The sequence below is a fragment of the Chelonus insularis genome, unplaced genomic scaffold (assembly GCF_013357705.1).
Source record: "Chelonus insularis isolate UGA/USDA-ARS -01 unplaced genomic scaffold, ASM1335770v1 contig_326_pilon, whole genome shotgun sequence".
Classification (NCBI taxonomy): domain Eukaryota; kingdom Metazoa; phylum Arthropoda; class Insecta; order Hymenoptera; family Braconidae; genus Chelonus; species Chelonus insularis.
In genome coordinates, this window is record NW_023276496.1 from 521637 (window position 1) to 546045 (window position 24409).

Consider the following 24409-nt stretch of genomic DNA (forward strand, 5'->3'; position numbering starts at 1 on the left):
CGTTAACACTACTCTAAGAGTGGCATCGATCATAAATGGCACATAAGTCATATATTACATGCATGTAACATATGAAATAAGGGCAGTAGGTTTTTATTGATTATTTATAATTAATGTTGTACGTTATTTTTTATGTTTAATATTAAAATGAAAAGTAACGTTACAAAATACTTTAGACAGAGCCATAAAATAGCTGTAGTAATTTATATTTGTTATCTCCGTAAATCCTTAGTTTTTATGTTAGTTTTATCATTTTTGCACTGCAGAAAAAAGTCAACTATAAAAAAAATTGTAACCCAATAATAATATCTTCCGATGGTTTACTTTACAACTGTGCAATACTAGAAGAAAAAATAGTAGATAGAATCTCTTGTAAAAAAGTAAAAAATTGTTAAGCTCTATATCTGTTATAAAATAAAACAAAGACTACCTGGGATGTATTACCATTTTCCCTCTACAAGAAAAAACCAATATTGTGATTCAGAACTTTAAAAATTTGATACTTTTATTCATCACAATTGTCATGTATATTGCACATGAAAATAATTTGAATAATTCATTTCAATAACCTCCATGAGTTAGTATTTTACAATAAATAAATGTAAAACTTGTATAGTTGTCTCTTGGATGAGAAAAAAGCTCATAACAACATTAATAGCATGATAGACTATTAATTACACTAATGGAATATGAAATTTTAATTTGATGAAAAAATGTCATTTACTAATAAACAAATAACATTTATAAGTAGTTTTAAAATAATATTTTAATTGAAATAAAAAATTGAATCAACTAAACTTTATGGTATTTTTCATTTAATAGTTCAATTAATTTGTCATGAAAATAAATACTAAATGACAACATTATTGGAAAACAATTTTTGTTATGTCAAACCATATCTCAAAAATATAGTTTTTACAATGATGTCAAGGATTATTAATCGATAATCTTGCTTTCTCTGTAAGGTATTTTCACGTAGTTGATTTAGTGGTCATTAGTTCTTCGTCAACGTTGAACAACATAACGTACTCAGTTAACTAGGAAACTGATGGGTAATCTAAAACAACCACACAATAATCCTGATCGGTACTGGACAATGTGGTTTCACCCCTTCTGTTGAATCTATCAATAGTATAACTGCCATTTATATTATACTACTGTATGACAAACTCATCAACCGTAATGCTAATAAACTTTAGTGTCTTCAAAATGTCAAACTGATAAATCAACTAGTTTAATGAAATAATTATTAAACACAAATATGAAACAATTTTAATTAGATGATATTGTCATTCATGACTCTACCCACTACAATTATCCTGATTTCACAAAGAGCTTCAATGAATACAGAAAGCAATTAAATAAAAATTTAAATACTAGCTCTTGGATTAAAAATAAGGATGTAATAACTACTTTTAGTCATTTACTTACTACTATGTTCAACATCGTAATGAAATGGCAGCGGATAATGAATGCTTTTACTCACCTGAAACAAAACAAAATAGAAATGTTAATCATGGATTGAAAGTTGGATAAAAATAATTATTTCTTATAGCAACCATTACTTAATATTTCTTTCAAATAAAAATGATTTCATATCAAAATGGAATTAATTTATTATCAATAAACAGTAGTCTGCAATTTCTAGTTCTTAATCAATATTTTCTCAGTAATAAAATTAACTGAATCGAATATCGTATTGCTACAGAAAAAAACTTATTTATATCATAAGATTTTTTAAAGTGCTTTAACGTTCACTATACTATGAGCATATATAAAAGTGTTACTGTTGAAATATAGTTACATACTTATAACTGACTATAATGGAATGGGATGAAAAGGTGTGAGTACAAGAAGACAACAAAAAGCACTCTATCAAGTGTCGTTTCAAGGGCTCTCCTTATTCTTCTTAGCTCGAATAATGATTCATGATAGCAACATGGAATTTAAATACAACAATCAAATAATTTCCGAAAAAATAGCACTATTTTTGTACTAATCCATTTTAACAACAATAAAATAAAAACTGAAATCAGAGTAACCAACATTTGCAAAAATTCAGTAATTAAAAATAAAACTCAAATTCTTCTGAGAATTTGAATATTTAATGAATTTTCAGTCAGTCTGTAAATGTGAAAAGTAGGATAAAAAGGTTGATAAAGACTTGTCTTGATACTTCACATTTCATACTAATGCTATATAATAATAATAGTAATAAAGAGCTCACAAAGCACAATACCACAAAAGAGATGCTCTATGCAGTAGCTGTACTAATTGGGAAGTAACCGTGCTGTAAGTAATCATCATGGTACGAGAAGCTAAGCTTGATAAATCATCGTCTTCATTTTTGAGCCTAAATGTATTGATTTAATTTTTCTTATTATGGTCGTATTGAAGTCGAAGAAGACATCAATCTAATTAAATTAATGTGATATTGATTAAATTCTGATAACATGATTTCTGGAACTAATCGAATTGTAATATAAAATTATTAAATTTTTCAGCAATTAAGTTAAGACACTGCTAATAATCACAAAGAATAAAACTTGAAAACCATAAAGATAATAATGAGCCAGGAAAAAATATGTAAATTTTTAGCACAAAAAATGATACAAACTTTGTGCTTTTTATCAAGACAGAAATAAAAAATTTAATTAAAAAAATTATTGATTTAAATGTATTCAGAATTATTTTATGTATTTTTCTTTGACGAGATTTTGTATTAAAACAAATTATTCGTGAAATTTTGATAAAAACGAGTCTGAGAAATTAATCTGCATTCTATTCTCTCTGGATCCAACTCGAATTTCAATATATTCAGATATCCTCATTATGGTTTGGCAACTTGTTTTATCAATAAACTCCTAGAATTTGGTACAATACAAACAATGGTTGAAATTGTGTTAAAATCAACATATATGCAGATAAGAAAGTAAATATTAAATTTATTACGACAAATATAAATTTTAATCATCAAAGATGGATAAATAAATGATAAAATTCTCAATTAAATATATAAATTAATTATATAAGACAAATGTTCACATATTCATTAGAAAAAAACTTTTATCTTATAATAAGCACTCAGTAAATTGATCCTCTGAACGTTATATTAAATTGAAACCGCACACAGCAGGACAGCTCATAGCAATTCTACTTCAAATGCAATCATCCAAAGTGAGTAGCAATTTCGCAGATATGTTCACTCTCAAATTCTCATCAAAAATTGGTGCTAAAAAATAGAAAGTGTCTTAAGAATTAAAAATAATCAAAAAATTATTGTTTTCTTATTTCTCTTCAGTTAATAGGACATTTCAGTGAACATAAATAAATTAATTAGATGATGGTTGATATGAAAATTCAAATGCTTGTTGAAGTAATGTAAAGTACCTCAGTAAGTAAAGAACATGCTACTTTAATAACTTAGTCCAATTAGTAACTTTGAGTAACTAAACAATTGTAGAAGAAAGTTGAATTCTATAGGGAAAATTCAGTTGTTTCTACCATAGAAATGAATTCATCATGTATATCATCCCTTTTTTTCAATCCTACATACCCTCCACAATATTATAAAAGAATGTGATACGGAAAATGCAAATATCTGAATAGCTTGAACCTTTTTATCTCTATATTCGCTGAAAGATTTACTTTGACCCTCACTAACTATGATTGCCTCGGCTGCTAGTAGTCGTGTATAGAACCCTCTTTTCCCTCTCTACCTGATAGCCGCTACTGTGCAAAGCCCTGAGCTTTACCGGTGCAAGAAAGCCAAATTATCCTGGTCTAACCCTTTCTCACTCCAGCTTCATGCTTTATTCTGCCTAATAGCTTGGATTGCAGTTGATTTATGAGTAAATTTAGTCGATCCTTTAATTAAAACGCGAGAGTAATGAATAATATTTATTTTTTTCTCATAATCTGAGTACTTTCAGAGACTCCAAAACTGTAAACATTATCAGTTTAGGGTGTGTCATGAAACTTCGAATAGAATCATAATGGAATTGTGCTCCCAAAAGGCTCTCTCCATTTTCAGGATGACGAGTATTCTATATAATACATATGAAAGTATATATTTTATTATATCCAGTCACGTTCATAGATCTTGAGCTACGGGAATATTTTCCAATCTTTTAGAGAATTTCAAATTTTTATGTACTAAATAATTGATTTGAAAGGTTTGCAAAATTCTTAGGAGATTTTTGGATGTATTTCTGTCAAAAATGGAAATTTTTCAGGCAATTTTTTCCTGCATAATTTGAGACTTTGAACAAAACAAATTCTACTATTACAACCAACAAAAAATTTTATTCAAATTGTTTTTATAAAAAATATTTCTCATGCTATTCGTTGGTTATTTAGATTTCATTTGAATAATTATTGTTATTTTTTTTCGAGTATACTTTCAAATTCACCGAAATACAATGTAACAACAATATTTAAAAAATTAATGATAAATATAATAAATGTTTAAAATTTGCAACATCAACACAGAGGTTGAGATAATGAAAATAAAAAGTTTGAGATGGCACATTATCATTTCGTAGCTTCATTTATTTTACCTCTTCAAATCTTCTATTGTCATCAAATTACTTAAAAAAAATCCTTTAACGCTGGAGCTTGATTAATGAAACATTCTTTTGTTTGCACTACTTGGTTGGAAGAGTCTATTCTCATGTTGGCAGACGTCCAGTTCGTTTTCCAAAACGAGCTCGTGTGTGTTACTTTTACTCAACAAATTCAAACTTCTATTTGTAATAAACGCCCGCTCGATAAAGCAAGCATACACTCTAGATTTCCAATAATTACATTTTCAACTGCGTGCATTGACTCTAGTCAAGAATGACTGGTATAACTGTACATATTAAACAATAATCTGCATAAGTTAAATGACATATTGCGTGCAAATGTTATTACAATGTCAATATGCTTCAAATAATATTATTTCTATACATTACACCGCACTATTTTACTTTGACACAATTAATAAAATACTATCTGTTATTGAATTTCATCATTAAATTCGATTAAACTTGGAAAACTCATAAACAAATTATCTTCGCCCCCTACCTGCTATAATTTATAGTATAATTTAATATTCATTAATATTCAAAAGTATAGTATTACTGCAATTATATGTAATTATATGTTATTTGCATAATTAACTTAGTACTGCGTCATTAATTTAAGTGTCAAAAATATTGAATTCCATAGACAAAAATAGATGCAGTATAAATCTTTTATTTATAATTGTAAATAAAGAGAAGCTTGAATTTAAAGAAAAATTGTAGAGCCCCACTAGATACTATTATAGTGAAAAATGCGAGGAGAAAAAGTTTCAGAAAGCAGTCGAAGCAAAGCTCATGCGGTGATTTTTCGCAAGGTATCCTCTTATCACTGAAATCCCTTTTGTCGGAAATAAATGGCTGCAAGACAGAACCATAGTCGAGTGTCTTTATACGACTTGTCTCTTGAATAGAAGCACGTCGGATGCACCAGTCTGTATGTGTTCTTGCGACGATTAAAAGTGAAGAAGTAGCAACAGAAAAAAAAGATAGAAAGAATGAAATGAAGAGCCAAAAGAGATGAAAGAAATAAAATAAAAATTCCATAAGACTTATGAATAGAAGTCGAAAAAATCGTCTTTTTCCTTACATTTCTCTTACTTTTTTTCATGTTGAACACAATTGTCTACTTTCAACTATCAAATATCGTCAATATAAATCAATTTTTCCAATACCACAAATTGAGCAAAATTGTTTTGCCATAAATTGTGGTGATCATTTCTTTCTCTATACATTTCTTTATACGGAAGATTTAATGCATCCATTCGTTAACTGATCATCACATACCTCATTAAAATTTTCTGGATAATTTAATGTCGTCGGTTCAGTGGCCACAGCAATGAAAATTTCATTTAAGCATACACAGAAAAATCAGTAAAACCGTGGTACGCAGGTATGTGTAACGTTTAAAAACTTTTCAAAATAGAGTTTTATAATACTCAGAATTTGAGACTCAGGTACTTCAGTTGAGGTTGGGAGTAAATTGGAATGAAATTCCGACAAAGTTATAATAGTTGGTGAGAAGAGAAAAATTCTTGAAAAAAAACCAATTAAGAACTATGAGAAATTTACATACCTGTAGAAGTGTATGGTCACTGACCTTAATTAAACAACAATTGAATGATGATTACGGTAAAGAGTTTGAAAAATTTTTAATTGTTTAATTTTTTTTTAAATCAGAGTAGAAAAAAAACACAATGAAATTGAATGATATTTTATTTTATTTCAATACATGTAATGTGTCTAAATGTGACGTCACTCATTTGATTAGCATTATAGTCACTTTTAAAGCACTTTCAAGTTCATTGAAATAAAGCACTAGAATCTACAATGAATAAGTATAAAAATTCAATTAATCAATTCTTGACATTTATAAATAATAATAATAAAATACATAAACTTATAAATATATATATATATATATATATATATATTGATGAAACTGTTAGATTTGATGTATGCCAAGTTAAACCACATATATTCAGCATAGAGAGTAGATATGAATTTATGTGGAGATTGCAAGTTAATGTTTTAGATTTAACATTAACGTAGATGGACATCTCTCCTCAATCTAGGATTACGATAACATCATTTCCATTAGAATAATAATTCCATGCTACTCATCACACAACTATAACTCCGAATTTATAATATTTCACATCACTATTATGAATTTGACAGAATATTGCTGTACTTTCAATTAGATTATAACGACACTGCCTCATTTAATTTATGATCTATTATTTTTAATACCTCTTTAAAAAAAAAAAAAACTTCCAACTCTGTCTTTAAACTGAATAAAATATATGCACGAAAGAAACTAGTTAAAAAATAGCCAACAAAAGAATAAGAAGTCCATAACTTTATAAGAAAAAATTAGAAAGGATAAAAAGTTTTTGCTACAAAGTTTTTAGCAACAGTGCATACACCATCTTAAAATTCAGGAAAAAAATATATTCAACTAAATATTTTAATAATGCAATTAACAAAAAAACTACTTGGAATTATTAAAAAAAAAGATATGAAAAAAAGCGGAGAAACTGAAATAAATGAATGCTTGAGTTTATTCATCGATAACTTAATTAATACCTCTAATTATAAGTATCAAAAGTTAAACCTCATACTATATAAACATTTTAAATTACACGAACAATACCACACTAATTAATTTCCAGAAAGTTTGAATCTTGTTCAGCAGTTACGTAACTTTTAAAAATCTCTAACGAATACTTACTTTCGATGGTCGATTTTATTCGATTTTATAGAAAATGGACTTTTTTTACGCCAGCTCAACAATATTTGAAATTTTTTCACAATAGACCTCGATTTCTATTATATTTTATCGCTAACAATAGAGTAATTAATGTTTGTACAAATGGTAATACTCATAATATCTTAAACGATAACAATTCATAAAAAAATCTTAATTATTAGCTTAATGTAGGCAAATAAGTTTCACTCGAAAATATATTCAGACAAATATTTGATGTTGCAATGAATAAATGAATTGATAATACTTTTAACAAAACAACATGGGTAGATAGAAGGCTTGTAAAAGCTTAAAAAGTAAATATTGACTAACAAAGATAAATGGTTATAATACAGAACTATATTGCCTGTCAAAAAACAGAATGGCAGACTCAGTAGGAAAACGATGAAGCGTACAATATGTCATGCAGTTAGCAAATCATTCTCTTGGCGAATCGATTGTGATAGTCGGTCGACGTGAGCCGTCACGTGTAAATTTACCGAAACTGACATTGCCAATGTATTGCACATGAGTTACCTAACCTTACGTCAATTTTTATCACGTGACAAAATACGAATACATGAGATTACAAAATTTCATCATTTTTATTTTCCTTTACAGTAAAGTAGAAATGGAAAATATGAAAAATGAATTAATCAAACCGTGTCATATTTCTTTATTGTTTTTATCAACATATAATGTACTTCATAAGCCACGTAAACTTTGATAAACATCATGCTATATTGTAGACTATATTTATCGACACCCTAGCGGTGACTCTAAATCCTGAATAAATCATGACAATCACCTCAACAGCCTACGACATGAATGTGTACCAAGCATAGACATGGTATTGTGGTCTGAATGAAAGCATCTACTCTCACCCTTATACATTAGTATTAACGTAAATCCCGTAGACATCGTAACATTTATGATCAGTATTGACTTTTTGTTCAATAGATTGATTCATAATATACATTAGCATTGTTAGATATCTATAATTCCTTGTTTTTATCCATAAAACTATTTCTATATAGAAAAAAAATTTATTACCATTCTCAGAATTAATTATAATCAATATTAAAACAATAACTTTTTCTATGTATAAAAAATCGATAGAATAAATTTCATTCATATAAAATATTGGATAAACATTGCTAAACTAATAAAAGGAAATATGAAAAATACTATGGAATGTAATCAAAAGTCTATTAAAGAAACGCAAACAATGGAATATTTTTTTTTTCAAAGAATTTACTTCACAACCGAACTTTTGTTTTCTCTTTAAAAATTATAAAATTAAAATAATATTTTACAAAATATAAACGCACTAAATAATGGTATACATAAAAAAAAAAAATTCAACAACTTGCAAAAGCACAGAAGCTTCGTTAGAATTTACTACTCCAATATAAAGGCCAAATGCACTTTGAAACTTGAGCATTATTATTATTAAAGCCAATAAGCAAACAGCCAAGTGCAATTGGAGTAATTGTGTGAGTAAATCACACCAACGACCAAATGTCGGAATTCTCCCTTATATGCAAACTCTTGAAACTCTTGAGTTTCAAGGTCAAGTCATCATTCATGTTACATGAATAATCCACTTGGCCAATTCAACGATTATCGACGTCGAATGCTTTTCGAACGAGACAAGTGTATAGATATGGTGAATGTGGCACATTGTTGAGACCAGTGAGCACGTCGAGGGTGAATAGAGGGAGTAGTGACTCGGATAGTCGCAGTCAACGGAAGAGAATAGGCCATCAGTAGCGTCGCCAAGAGGGCGCGTATCGACCGACACAAGTTGTCTACCCCTTGACGCTTCCACGCTAGAAAATTGAGTACACATTCATACGTTTAATGATTACACAACATGCATTAACGCTTCCATCCTACTACTAATCTAATGTTACACGTATCGAACTGTTTAGTCATTAAATACATTTTCTTATACCATGTTTACATAAGTATTTTATGTAAAATACTTATTTGTTAATCAAACAATTGAGTTATTAATAGTCATGAATTATATTCATGAAATAATTTGAAAATAAAATGGTGAAATAGTTCAAGTCTTTTGATACGAAGTAAATCTCCGGGCAGAAAATCGAGGAACGAGAATTCGAATAGCTTCCGACCTAATCGAGTCGTTTCTAATCGATAAGACGATTCCCTAGAGACGGTCCGGGACCTTCTCACTGTGGTGAGACAAATGAATTTTATTCTCTCACACATTTTCCACTACGCCCACTTGTCAGTACTCTACATATATTTACTGAAACATTTGGTATTTCTGGAATACTGGATTTAAGCAAACTTTAGTACAGTCAGCGACTGCGCAAAAACAATAGAAACCACTGGTATATGTATTTAAGTAGCCAAAAAGCTTTTTATCTTTTACTTGACTTATTTCATCTCTTGTTTTAACTTTACTTTCAACCTTCAAGAATGCAATGCCGTTTCTTTTAGACTGAATAACATATTCTTGTAGAAAATATTTACTAAAAATATAATCTACCACCCTATACATCTTTATGCTTTGCTCGTGAACGTGGTTCTTTCGTTTTCCCAACCTCTCGTGCTCGTATTTTTTCTCCATTCATTTTATCCGACCTCTTTTTATGCGGCTCTTTCGCTACTTTTCTGCTTCTCTTTACATGAAAAATAAAGGTGAGGCAAGGAGTGCCACTCTCTTAAGTAAAATCTCTAGTATAATATTAATCTTTCATTTTCTCAAACGAAATTTTTCCTTCATGTATGACAAAAAAAATTAATTCGAGTATATAAACACAATAATTTCATTATATTCAAAAATTATTATCAGATTTTTTTTTTATTAGCACAAATTTACTACTAAATTTTTTCTATCTATGAGGTACAAATTCAAGCTTGCAGAGAATTTGCGATTTTGTAGCTTTGGAACCTGTGATGGGTAAAATCCAAAATTTACGAGGGTCGTTTTGGTGGCATTATTCACTTTTTGGCTTATATATAACTAGCGAAACCTGGTATATTGTAGAGGGTCGACTGAGAATCTTCAAAGCTATTGCAAACCCGAAAGTGTCTCTTAGAAATTCCTATAGAGAATCAGCTCTCCAATATCCCCACATGCCTTTGTATAAGAGAATCATTTTTACTGTTGTCAATAATCTATTTAAATAACACTCTAGTAAACTAAGTTTGTTTTTTTAGTTCATTCCAACAAAAAAAATATTTTACAGTGCACACAAAAACATTTTAATTTAATTTTTAAACTTCAAGTATAATTGACATCTACAACAAAAAATAAAAATATCTAGATAAAAAAAATTGATTTTTAATTCAACAGTTGATCATTGAATATACACTGATTATAAAAGTAGTTTAATATCAAGAATAAAAAGTTCTTTACAGTGAAGTTAGAGATGTATCGAAGCAGAAAAAGTAAGATTAAGGGGGTGAAATGGAAAAAATGGCTGATCAAGCTAAAACTACTGCAGAAAACTGACTGAATGAAAAGAAAAGCCATTTAGATCAATGAACAGTGATAGTGGCCAATTGCCAAATTCTACAGAAGCACGTGGGTAATTCAAAATGAATGATCCAGTGTACAAATTGCCCATTACAGTTTCCAATCGTGTTAGTGGAAACTAATATTTTTCATTAGGTCCAATAATTTTCATTAGTCTAATTATCATGATTTATACATGTGAAATAAATCACTTAAATAATCAAAGCCATTAGAGACAAACAAAAATTAATAATTAAAAATATCTATGCCAAATTTAGATCATACAATTTTTAAAAATCATATCTATCTGTTTCGTTTACATACTTACGACGTCCTAATTTGAACAGAACCAAAAGTGGTGTAACTTTTCAAACATGAGCTGAATCTAAACCAGATTAATTTACATTAAAACTTGATCTTAAAGCAAGAAAATTTTTGCTAAGAATATCCTTTCTATGTGTAAATACTTAAATTTTTAATTATGATTATTAGATTCAGACGAACAAGCATAAAATATAATAACGCTAAATTACTGTGCTAGCAAATATAATACCTACATTACTACCTAGAACTAGGAGTAATGCAATTACTATTAACACAAATGAAGATAATTACAGATTTAATTACACTTGAATAAATTTCGTATAAAGTAAGCGAATAATAAATTTTCATTATTAATTACAAATTGTATTGAATTATATTTCAGTTCAAGATTTAAAAATTTTAACCTTTTATCAGATATTCTGATAAAATCTATTTATTGACTGTCACTCATATTTATTTATTATTCAAACTACTATCAGCTGTTTCCCAATCTACATATAAATAGATACGTCAAATCCCAAGTCTCATCGAATCCTTGTTTCAATGTCTGTTTAAAAAGATGTGAAAAGTAATAATATCTGCAATGGATTATGAGTACATTTATTGATTGGAGAAGCAAAACTGAAGATGAAATTTTATTTATTATACTCTGTGAATTAAGTGATACTTCTCTATAGAAATAACTTTTCATGATCATTGCTATTTTTTTAATGAATTTATCGCTAATTTTGTACTAAATGTCAGCATATTTTAAATTCTCTTTTATTCTTAGAATAATGAAAAAAAGCTTTTATTAAATCTGAACCGTTAATATATATTTTAAAAAGTCAGCTGTATGTTTTAAGTGTACTTTTCAAAAGTCGATAATTGAACTCTTGAGATTAAGTTTATTGTCTTTTTCTTGAAGAGAATTTTTTATACAGAAAAAAATAATTACAGTAAATGACATTTAATATGAATGATTGTTATTGAATTAAACTGAAATAATATTTATTAAAAAACATGCATGCCATTTGTTATGATTAATTATAATTGAATTGCTTCATCTATTAATACATTTTATCAATATCTTCCAATTTCAAATATTTTTAGTATTTTGTGATATTTTATAAATTATGAAAAGTAGAAATAACTAGATTAAGATAAAGTAATCGTGCGACGATGTAAAGAGGAAAAAAACTGTAAGAGACACTTAATACTCTAGAGCTTGCATAAGGACAACTTATCTCTCAAATGTTTCAACAATTTATGGATTACTGCCTTAATAATAAATCCTTGAAAAATCTCAAAGTAAATATCAAATGGAAAATTACCCTTTTTGAATGATAATTAATTTTACATTGTTAATTACATAATGACTCAATTACCTATACATCAAACATTGTACAGTAAAATAATTTTCATAAGTTATTTTTTGTTCCTTCAAAAAAGAAATTCATTTTTTAAATTCACAATTTCCTTGAAAATAATTATTATCAAAGTTCAAATAATTTTTTCCCGTATGTAACTGACCTAATTTATTCAGACCAAGTACATTCATAATGATACATTCTTCATCTTTTTTATTTCAACTTTGTCAAGCGTCAGAATTTGACACAATTGGTTTTGTTACTCTCGACCCGGAACTATAGTATTATACATAAACCAAGAAGACTGTGGAGATAAAAAAACACTGCATAAAAAGCTGAATCCGAGAAAAGTGAAGGACAAGCAACGAGTCTTTGCACCATGCCAGAGGCGAAAAGCTTGGACTTGATGGTTAACTGCCACCTGCTCATGTTTTTTTGCTTCCAAGATGAAAAGAAAAAGCACGACAATGTCAAGCAGCAAGGAAAAAAAATCAAGAAATGCCTCAGGTTAGAGTTCACCCTAAGATTGTAATTATACAAGACTAAGTAAGATGCTCAAGAAAAAAAAGCATTTGGCTATGCCATTTGTCTTTGAAATACCACGTCAATATCTCTATAGGCTCATTTATTTGTTAAAAACAACAAACAGCATTCTAAAAACAACTTTGCATTTTCTTCTTTTAGCTGTCAAATTATACTTAATGTTCACAAAAAATTAATGATACATTTATCTGTTAGTTATTGACTAAGACGTTTGATAAATATGTAATTACCTGAAAAAGTTTAAAGGACTCATCTAAAATATTCAATTGAATTGAGAAGAAGAATTTAAGAATATTTTTTATTGCAATTCGTTAATTAAAAAAACCTCTTCTATTCAAAATGATCCTTTGTTTTGGAATGGAGGTATAAATAAATCTATTATATCAGCAGAACACTTCAAATTACAAAAGCTCGATGTTATGCACGTACAGTCTTGCATTAAATAAATTATTTTGTTCTTCAATATACTTTATCGAATTCCATCAGAATATAAAGCACAGTAAAAATTTTCTTTTTCTCATTTACCAATTGAACTATAATTTAGAATAATGTTACACATTACTTTTACTATCATGTATTCAATAAACTTAAAATAAAAGCACATGTCATTTTTCCAAATAGTGAAACAACTCAAAATAGACCTACTATGCAATGTTAATTATTCATTTGAAAGCTCAAAATTCTCTTGTTACAAAAAGAACTCGACTATGAAATCCTGAATTGAAAATTAACATCACTATGCATAGTGAATTTAACTATTTCATTTCTCTCAGTATATCAGTATTTTACAAGTACACTTTTCATTTCTATCAAACACAACTTTTCTACATATAATTTATATATTTATATACACATATATCTCGAAAACCGAAACCAAAGATATATTATTATTCTCTCGCCATCTACTTCGTGACAGTTTGCCCTACTTTTCGTGTACATATTTACTACCTAACACTGCAATAAAATATCTCTGCAATCTATAAATATATAAAAACAAATAACTAAAGTTCATAAAAAATTCGTATACAAAATTTTACAAATAAAGGTAAAGAAAAATAAAAAATTCATTCACCAGAAAAATAGTACTCCATCTTTATTAATTCCATGAACTCAGCTAACCCTATATTTTTTCATATTATGAGATTTGCTCCCTTACAATGATACAACTTTTTTGTCGAAAGTGGCACGAGTATGAGTGAGACATTGAAAAATATGCGAATAATGTTGCGTTAAATTATTTATACATTTAAATTTTAGACATAAGACAGAAAGAGAGAAACGGAGTAAGAGACGTAGAAAGAGAAATAATGCATAAAATCAATACACTTGGTTTTCATTCAACTCGAGTCCCAGCAGAGAAAAAAAATCGCTTCAATCAGATATTTTTGTGGCTCGGAAAGTGGAAAAAGTTATCAAACCTTTAATAGGAAGAGTCTATTCAAATACAATATTTTACAAAAAAAAAAAAAAAATATATATTTATTCATGCTGAACATTTAATTTAAGAAAAGAATAAGTTTTACTATTTTACCATTTCAAGAGTTTTTGCATTTAGTTGAATGAATTTTCAATAACTCAGTTGAAATACTAGTATTTCAAGAAGTACAATTTTTTCAATTGCTAGTAATTATAAATATTTAATAAAAAAAAAAAAACTGTTTAATTTGTAATAGCAACAGAAGCGTTCGTCCAGTAGTAAATGTTTAAATCAACAGACACTTAGACAGTACAAATGCCAAAATTTTCTTCTGGTAAAATAAATTCAACATCGCAAGTAACGTTGAATACACGAGTTCTATTGTCGTGTGGCGTTGAGAAAAGCTGCTTACTAAGAGTCTATAAGATGTAAACTTCTCACTAATGTTCTGTTAAAAATATGGATTTAAGTGACGTCTTTACATCTTCTACACCCATACGTTTCTCTAGATTTCAGAGCCAACAGTTGCGACAATGTTCAACTAGAGCTCGAGATACTGAGATGCAACACATGGAACGATCAGAAAACTCAGAGCTTAAGTGATTTGTGACCTTGCTTTTAAACTTTACTCAATGAAAACCATTTCCAGCATGCCTCCAACTTTCAGCACAAAACCGCGATATGGAAAGTTTTCAGGCATAGCTGCAGCCATAGGGTTAGAGTCAAGAGATGAATTACCAACGATAATTAATTAAAATTATCTCAACTCAGATATAAATTGGAGAAAAATATGATGAACAGACTCAGTTTATAAAATTATGTCTAGTGAGATTACAGATTTGATGATGAATGGAAAAGATTCATAATTTTGATAGGAAAAAATGAAGAAGATATCAAAGAAGGTTTCAGAATTATCCCAAATGAACTGACATCAAATCTACTGGATGAAGGTATAGCTTCAAGATTAAAATCGTTCAAACCACTAGGCTCAAAGAAAGATTCGAATAATTAACCATGGTTAATCCTGATTTAAGCTTGAAAAGAGACTGAAAAAATATAGAAAGCTTTATCATGTGATACTTGGAGTACTTTAATCAAAAATATTTTTCTTAATTATAAACGAAAGAGAAAAAAAAATTTATCCAATGGTTTAAAAAAAAATATATATAATAAAAAACATGAGGAAAGGTCACTTATAAATCTGATTTTTATCGTATTTTTCTTTAACTGATAATAAAAGCTACATTAGTGGTTGAAACCCAATAGAATCACAAAAAAAACACCAGACCTTCTGAAACTACATTAGTTCTAATGGCTTTCTAATGATCAATCACGGAATTTCATATAAAAAGGAAGCAAAAAAAAGATACTCCTACACATTGATTGTTTGTTTATATTTGTAAACCTGTATTTAATAATACTTCAAATAAATGAAAAATACTTTTCGATCGCCATTTTAGTTAAAATAAATGAAATCATAACAAAGTGAAAAAAAAGTGTAAAGATGGAAAATTTGAAATTATGAAAAGTTTTTGTCTGAATGTAATTTTAAACATTTTATTAAAAGTACAGTTACATGGGTTGTTTACTATATTGTATTTACTCACAGAAAACATACACATCATTTCATCTCATAATTCATGTAGCTACATAAAATCCAACAATGTGAAATTTATGTACTAAAGTGGGAGAAAGTTAATAAAATATTGACAGCCAAAAAAACAATAATACAGGTAATATTGATATTTTAATGAAAATTTGATTTCAATTTCAAGTAAAACCGTGAATTATTTAATCTGTTTTTACAACTACAGCATTGAAAAAAATGATGAGAATATTCTGCCAGAAAAAATCTGTCTTTGCAATTCAATTTATGGAATAAATGAAATTTAAAAGATGATAAGGATGACCGTAGGGAAAAATCAATAAAACTGTATGGAATGTGCTGGATAGATATAGGTATATCCAAGGCAATTCACCACTTTATTTGAGTATTCCTTCCTTTCAATCGATATTTATGATGATTCTCAGGTTTCTAGAGAAATTGAAATTTTTACCGTTCAAAGAACATAACAGCATCACTGTAGTAATACGTTCCATTCAATTTTTCAATAACACGTACATTTATAAAATGTATTTCTCTTGATAAAAATAAAATTTAAATATCCGAATAAATCGTTGTGACCAAATTCCATTTGTTTCATTTTATCGATTTTTACTAATATAAATAAAATGTAATTAAACAATAAATTACAGATAATTTCCGGCAATTAAATTAAAAATAAAATCCACTTCAAGCACTTTGTGCTTTATGTACTTAGAAATAGATTACAAACTCAATAATCTTGTCAAATAAACTGATGCAATGAAGAGTAAAAGATTAAAAAGGGTAAAAAAAGAAAATGAGTTAGAGAAAGAGAACAGTACTTAAATCTGGGGGGTTAAAGAATATAATGAAACAAAAAGACTATAAAAGAAAACCAAGAAGGAAGCGACATAAACCGATTATCTTTCATCAGAAGGCGACCCCGTAGTTATTCAATCAAGCTTTTCACTTCACAGGAACCTCCTTCGACTATTTTACTTGGTAAACTTTTGCTAAATTTCCAACCCTTCGGGGCATTGTTGGAAAATGAAAGGGACAAGTTTGCGTAACTTTGCCAAAATTTTTCATCAACTTTTTAATGAAACAATATAAGTCATAGTTTGAACATGCTATTTTATGATCGTAGGTAAATATTACTCATTCACCACAAAATGTTGTATAGGTAATCAAATAATCGAGACAATACCGCTCTTATCTAACAAACAAATATCTGATAAAGACGAAAAAATAACATTGTGAATAAATATTAAAAAATTCTCAGTTTTACATTGATTTTAAGCTTTTTTCTTTACAAAAAAAGTAAACTGAACTCTATTTTAATAATTCTATTATTTTCAAATGTTTGAAGTTTGAAATATTTAAATTTTTCTTTATGGGCAGCTAATAAGATTAAGTTAGCGATAGTATCATGAAGTTTTTATTAAATGGAACATTAAAATTCTAAACTTATCAAAATGACTTGACGTAAACGTGTTATCGACGGTGAATATTTGTGTAATGTATTCAAAGAAAGACTTTAAATTCTTTTAGCAACCATTTAAATTATATCTAATAAAAATAAAAAAGTTAAATTCGATTTATATCCATTCTGTATAATATTCAAGTTCACTTTGTATGAGTATAACATCAATGAGACACTATATTCAAGAATTTAAGGAAACCACTTTATTTTATCTGCTCGATTTCTCAATCCAATTGTTTACTTATGCGGCGGTAGACACAAAGTTGGGAAATTTCTATAGATATTCTAATATAAATGATACTGTAAATTAATGTGCATCATAACAACGAAAAGTGTCGTCTTCTAAACGTTATTAACTGAATTTATGATATTATTTTCCTTTGAAAAGTGACTGTTAGTTGAAATTAATTGTAGCCGTGAAAAAATGAACTTGTGGGAAAATGTAATTGTTTATTTGTTATATTTATTCCATCTTCGATACGTTCAATGTTATCAATCGTAAGATAAATTCTATTTAATTAAATAAAAAAAAAACAATGGGTATTGATTATTCTTTTTATTTTGATGTAGATCTACAAATTTCACCATTTTCTGGGCCGTTCCAACATTTCTTTGCAAAAACTACAAAATTGATTTTGATGACTTTCTGGAAAGCATTCCAGTGATACGAAATTCAGAAAATCTCAATAAAAAGAATAAAATTGTCACATTCAATAATCCTGGTAAAAATAATTAATTACTTCTTTATAATTAGTCTATGCATTTATCTTGATAAAAACTTGTATTTTTTACAGACTTATTAGACGATCGCTTGCCAGAGAAAATGGGTATGATAAGTTATGTGAGTTTGCAGAAAAATGACATACGCGAGAAAATCTATAGCACCTTCAAAGGACTTGGAGTTTTAAACTACACAATGTGGCAGCCAATTTTCAGACAAAATTGTGGATCTTTAGAGTACTTTTATAATAATTCTATTGAAATGGAAAGAAAACTATATCCACTACTAAACGAAGATCAAACTCGAGAATTGGCTGAAATGAGATTCGAATTTGCTACGTCAATAATATTAACAAACTCTATCAAAAACATACAAAATAGTTGGCCTCTAGCGACTTGGGGACTTTTTGATTATCCTAAATGTTTTCTAACAGAAAAAAAATTAAGTCATGAATGTGATAGAGAAGTTATAGAGGACAATGACAAGTATGGAAATTATTCTTTCATGGATTAATTTTAATCAATTAAATATTTCAAATGTATTTTTTTCAGATTATCTTGGCTTTGGGAATTAGATATCGCTTTGTTTCCCTCAATTTTTATTCCCGTCTATGGCACGTATTTAAAAAAAGAAAATTTTGTTGAAGCACGTTTGAGAGAAGCTAGAAGAATTTCACAAAAATATAATCCTCCGTTAAAAATTTATCCTTACTTAGCACTCAGTTATGATGACTATGAACTATTAATACGTAGGGTATGTATTATTCGTTAGGATTTTTTCGATTTTAAAAGTAAATTAATTGCTTTTTTTTAATGATTTCAGGCAGACCTTGTTACTATATTGAGGCCATTTTTAACCATAAAAACAGATGGTTTAATTATTTGGGGGAATGAAAATGACGTAAACAGTAACATCAAATGCCAAAAGCTGTATGAATATTCCACGCGCTACCTTGGAAATGTACTAAATGAATTTTGGAACCTCATACAAAATGAAACCGATATAACATGAAAACTAAATTTCTTTTTTTAAGTATTCAGAACTTTGCGTCTTATTCTCTCAAATAAAAGTAAATGTCACCACCTGCATAAAACCTTACATCCATTGTGTTAATTAAACTTTCAAAAGTATGATTATTTATATTATTATATTGTTAGAAATAAATTGATAATATTTTGATATTGAATAGATTATCAATAAAGAAACTGATGATCTTGGAATTAAATTAACAATAGATTCTTAAAACTAATTGCTTGTTTAATACTTTTCATTAAATATAATAGTTTGGGAAATGAAATCTTAAAGAAATTTATAATACTTTTTGTTTTCTATATAAATTGTAATTAAATATTTTGTTTACTATCTCATAAAAACTCATAGCCGTTCTGTTGTTATTTAAAAAGTTTAAGATTTGACGAATAGAAAAGGTAGAAATTTAATTAAAAATACGTAAGAAACTGACTTCCTTCCAACTCTTAAAAAAGACTTTAAGCTCTAAGGAATAATACGAGGATTCCACTTGAATAAGCTTTTCTTATCCACAGTGAAATAGAAACTTGCGAAAATTACTCGAATAAAATATGAATTTCATCGAGATAAATAACTTGGAACCATTTTTTAATTTTATCATAAGAGAAGATAATGTTAAAAAGAGTAAACATTCGTGGGAGAGTTTATCTGGTTAAAATTAACGTCGACTACAATATGGAAGTGTAAATATGTTTTTTTTTCTTTTGCAAACTGATGAATATAAAAAAATATTATATATAAATATTAAACAATTATTTCAAATAGAACTAATTAGTAAAATGTCAGTTATGCCTAGTAAATTAATTAACTCAGTTATATCAAAGTTTTCGAGCTGCACAACTTGACTGACTGAACGATGTTACAATTACTGCATGAAAGAATATTCTATTGCTGCAACAGATTAGATGTCGGTCAGACAAAACAAAATCTATCAATATTTTTACAGCTAGGAAATATTTGCAATGCAATTGAAAAAATCAGAGCCAATTGAAAAAATACATGGAAAAAAGACAAGAAACAGTGAGAAAATACAGTCGTTAGGTATATTGATAGAGAAGTTGAGCAGTGAACTAGGGGCATTTATTGATTTAACCGCATGCTGACCAATATTGAGTTTTCCTATACTATCTATTGTAAGTTTAACATCCAGGGGCAATGCATTCGACTGAAGACAATTTTTTAATTTTTCATTACAAGTTACTCTAGAAGACCAGTATATCTATATCAGATCACCATTAAAGCTATCATTTCTATTTCATCTTAAAAAAAAATTGAAAATAAATAATGTACAATTATATCTACGATCCCCATGTGAGTAAAATTTTTAAATTGTAATTTATATGTATATATTAGTGGTTATCTACAAAAGAAAATTATTATATTTTTCGTAGTATTGTTAACTTCCGGTTCCCCAGACTCAACCCCGATAAAATCACCCCGATAATTTTGGTTCCTCGATAAGAGCATCTGTCACAAACTCCAAAATTTCCCATCGTTAAAATGAATTGAAAGGTATTTTTTATATTTTTTGTAATTACTTTAATTTGAAGTTATAAAACAATTTAATAAAATTAAAAGTAAACTAAGGTAACAGTAACATTTTTCAGTAGTATTGGATTTTGTATAGTTGATGATGGTGTTTTCATTCATTTAATTAAATTAAAGAATATGCGAAAAATTCCTGAGTGTATGAACCTTTTTTTTATGGCTAACATTCCCATTTCTTTTTTTTATATTATATATACTGAAAGGGTTGTTGAATACAAAAGCTATCATAGTATTAGATAGTGCAAGTATCTGTTACAAGTATTTGAATACGTAAAAAAGAATTCTGCAGGCAAATATAGGTAATATATTCATTCTATACCACTATCTCAAAGAGTACTTTCTGCTGGTTTTATACTAAATTTAGCCTATGATACTTTATATGGAGTATTGGATTTTTATAGACTCGAAAAAACAAAATAAAGTCTGCATGTTTAAATGACGTATACATAAAATACAACATTCTGTTGTAGCCAGGTCAGAGTATTTTAGATTACACACATTTCGAATAAATTTATGATAAAACATAACCATTTTCAATTCATCTACTTTTTTTATTGTCAAGTGAAATGTCCTTTTACCAGCAATAAAATTTATCTAAAACTTAATATATTTTTTTGATAAAAATAAAAACTAGAAGTATAAATTTTCATTTTTTTATTGTATGTACAGCTGTATATTTGTTACAACCTGAAAACGACTATAGAAAATATTTACAAGTCAGCTAAATTGAAAAATTTTTTAATCTGTGAATTCAAACAATTTTTTTTTTAAATTGATATTTCAGAATAAAAAATAAAAACATCCCTTGTCCATTAAAGAAGGATTATAGTTAAACCATTTAAATTAAAAGTAGTTTAATTGAGAATTATTTCAACGCTGGCATTGGCGTTAAAATATATTTTTCTAACCATCTAAAGGCTGTAAGTATACTTCGACCAATTAGAAACTGGTACGGAGAAGATGATGCGTATTCCACTTTCCTGTGAAACCCTAACGGAGTACTCAGTGCAAATTCTCCCTCAGAGACCCTCACTCTTTTCAGAGGCAAAGCATTCCACAGCAAGGATCTGAGTTTAACTGGCATTTAAATCTCATGCTCCGCCTGTTTCTTCGCTTATCTAGAGGCGGGTACGAGGATTTACTGGACGAATACGAGATGTATCTCAGTTTTTTTCACCAATTTCTAAAGTTATTTTTCTATCTGTAAAATAATGACAACATTTTCTCCAACACTTTTTTTTCAAGTAGATAATATTAAAGTCAAAATAAAATAAATATTAAATACATTATTTGAATAAAATATTCTGTTAATATCTGAACTAGTATCCAAATAAAAATAAATATTGGAAATAAACTCGACAATATTTCTCTCTTGTTTATGTCATGTGATGTTAATGACATTTGTAGAAGAAAAATAAATAAAAATAAAGAATACATATTTGAATGACATAAAAATTTTCAAAATATGTAATAGTGAATGCAAATAATTTTTTTTTAACTGTGATGAAAGTCATATTAATTCTCATTAAAAATTTTTTTGTTCAATAGAATGAAATTAAAAATGTTTCTCTTGAATAAAAATTTTTAATATTAAATATTTTTTTAATAGATATTCAATGTCACTGAAAACTACTTAATAAATTCATTTTTTTTTTTAAATTCATAATCAATACGAAGCACCCGTATGTGAGATAAATTAAAGCACGTAATAAACGAACAACTTAGGTTTTGTGAAGAAGAGTTAAAATGAAAAGTTTTTCAAGAGACTAGGGAATTCTACAGATGCACGAAGAAAACTCATTTCCAGTGTAATATGAGGCTCAAATAGAAAAAAGAACAGAGAAACTTTGAAAAGAAGGAGATGTCAATTGGTGGACGCGAAATTTTCTGAGAGTCGATACCTTAGTTTTGAAATCTTTATCTCTCCTTTTATTTCCTGACCTTAAGTAACTAGATCATGTAGCTATTTATTGGTTTCCTCACTGGTGATTTTTCAATTGAGGTAAAAGAACAAAGAACACGGAATTTATTTAGCTAATTAAATTAATAAATTAAACGACACTAGACATAATGGGTATACTGTAGCTTTATTAATGATATTCAAATCAGATACGCGGGACAAATACAAACATATTAGGACATCTATATCTATTACCGTCAATGTCCTGTCTATTCATGTGTCTATTTACTCTATCGAACGTATATCGCTATACGTGTCTAAATTGCCAAGTGCACAGGTGCATGTGGACTCACACAAGTTACTCAACAACAGTTCGACGCGTAGACTCTCTGATGCTTTGGAAACGAGATGAATGGCATAAATTGCCGAAAATACCCCGTGTGACCTAGCGATAAATCGAACGAGAAATTGTTAGAGTGTCGGAATAAAGAATTTAAAAAATGCATATAATTTATCGAATGATATATTGATCATTTTATGTACCTAATATGTCATTATCTGTACTATGTAAATATGTGAATGACCACTATTTGAACTGGGGTCAACACAAATGGAAACAAGGGCCAATTGTAACAGTTGAAAGAAGAATGCTATTCAGTTAAAAAAGTCTTTTTGGTTCAAAAACCATTTTTTTACGAGTTTATTGAAATTCAATGTTTCATTGATTTTAATAATAACAGAGTTTATTCAAACAAATACTTATTTTCATTTGTGACAATAAAAAGACAATTGAATTTTATTAATTACGAAAAATATTAAATTGTATTGGAAGTTAATTATCTATCATTTTTAGTAGAATTAAACCAAATGAGATGAGCAAGAAAATTAAAATGTTCTTTTATTACGAAACCTACATCAGTTTACCAATTATTTTGAACCCACAAATGAAATCGAATGAACGATCTAATTAATTAGTGACAATTCACTGATCTACGAGAGCATTTAATTAAAATGTATAAGTGTGTATTGTATTAAAATAAGACTAAAAAAAATCTGTCGAATAATTCATTAATTTTCGATTATCAACCTTCTATTTATTTATGCACGATAATTATCTAGATAAACGTATATTATTGTTCCAAGTGAATAATGGAAGGAAGATTAATATATTCATTTTTGCATGGCTGAAAATCAATATATTATTCAAATTTTATCGATGCTACCAATGTTGGAATTTAAAAGTTTTGATAAAAAATGTAGTATTGCACGGATAGAGGAATTGAGTAAAAATATACCCTGAGAGATAGTGAAATTTGTCCTACAAGAGAGGATATTTTACAAAACAGAAGGAAACATTTTATTATCCTGCAAGATACTCGGGTCATCTAAAATTGAAAGTTAATTTTTACTTAAATATTCTTCCCATCTATTTATTTTCAACCTTGATTTTTCTTTTATTTCATTATGTTTGAGTTTATTTTACTTTTTGTTGATAAGTAGAGAACACGAGTTTTAAATTACATTGAAGCACTAGCTAATAAAAATTACTACTCTAATAAAAAGTTGTAATTTAACAATAGGAAGTTATTACTACAAAAACATTATCTCGTCTGTAACGTGAAAACTTCAAACAAATGTAGTCGATAAATACAATATTTTTGATATATTTTTAGAATTGCATATGTTATTTTATGTAGGGGAAGGGA

The 24409-nt window shown here is 27.9% G+C and overlaps 2 protein-coding genes across 10 annotated transcripts in view; one reads left to right on the forward strand and one right to left on the reverse strand.

The window, feature by feature from the left end:
* The window catches only part of rg (rugose), a 149371-nt gene that overhangs the window by 120180 nt on the left and 4782 nt on the right, over nucleotides 1–24409 (reverse strand). The gene's annotated exons all lie outside the window — the stretch shown is intronic.
* LOC118066078 (hyaluronidase-like) lies at nucleotides 17670–19319 on the forward strand. 2 transcript variants are annotated; one of them, XM_035081846.1, is made up of 5 exons: nucleotides 17670–18003; nucleotides 18076–18227; nucleotides 18300–18711; nucleotides 18778–18979; nucleotides 19049–19319. In XM_035081846.1, the coding sequence occupies exons 1-5, from the start codon at nucleotides 17930–17932 to the stop codon at nucleotides 19235–19237; spliced, it is 1029 nt and encodes a 342-aa protein (XP_034937737.1). In that variant the 5' UTR covers nucleotides 17670–17929; the 3' UTR covers nucleotides 19238–19319. The 2 variants fall into 2 exon arrangements, with proteins under 2 accessions (XP_034937737.1, XP_034937738.1); XM_035081847.1 differs by having other exon boundaries at nucleotides 19053–19198.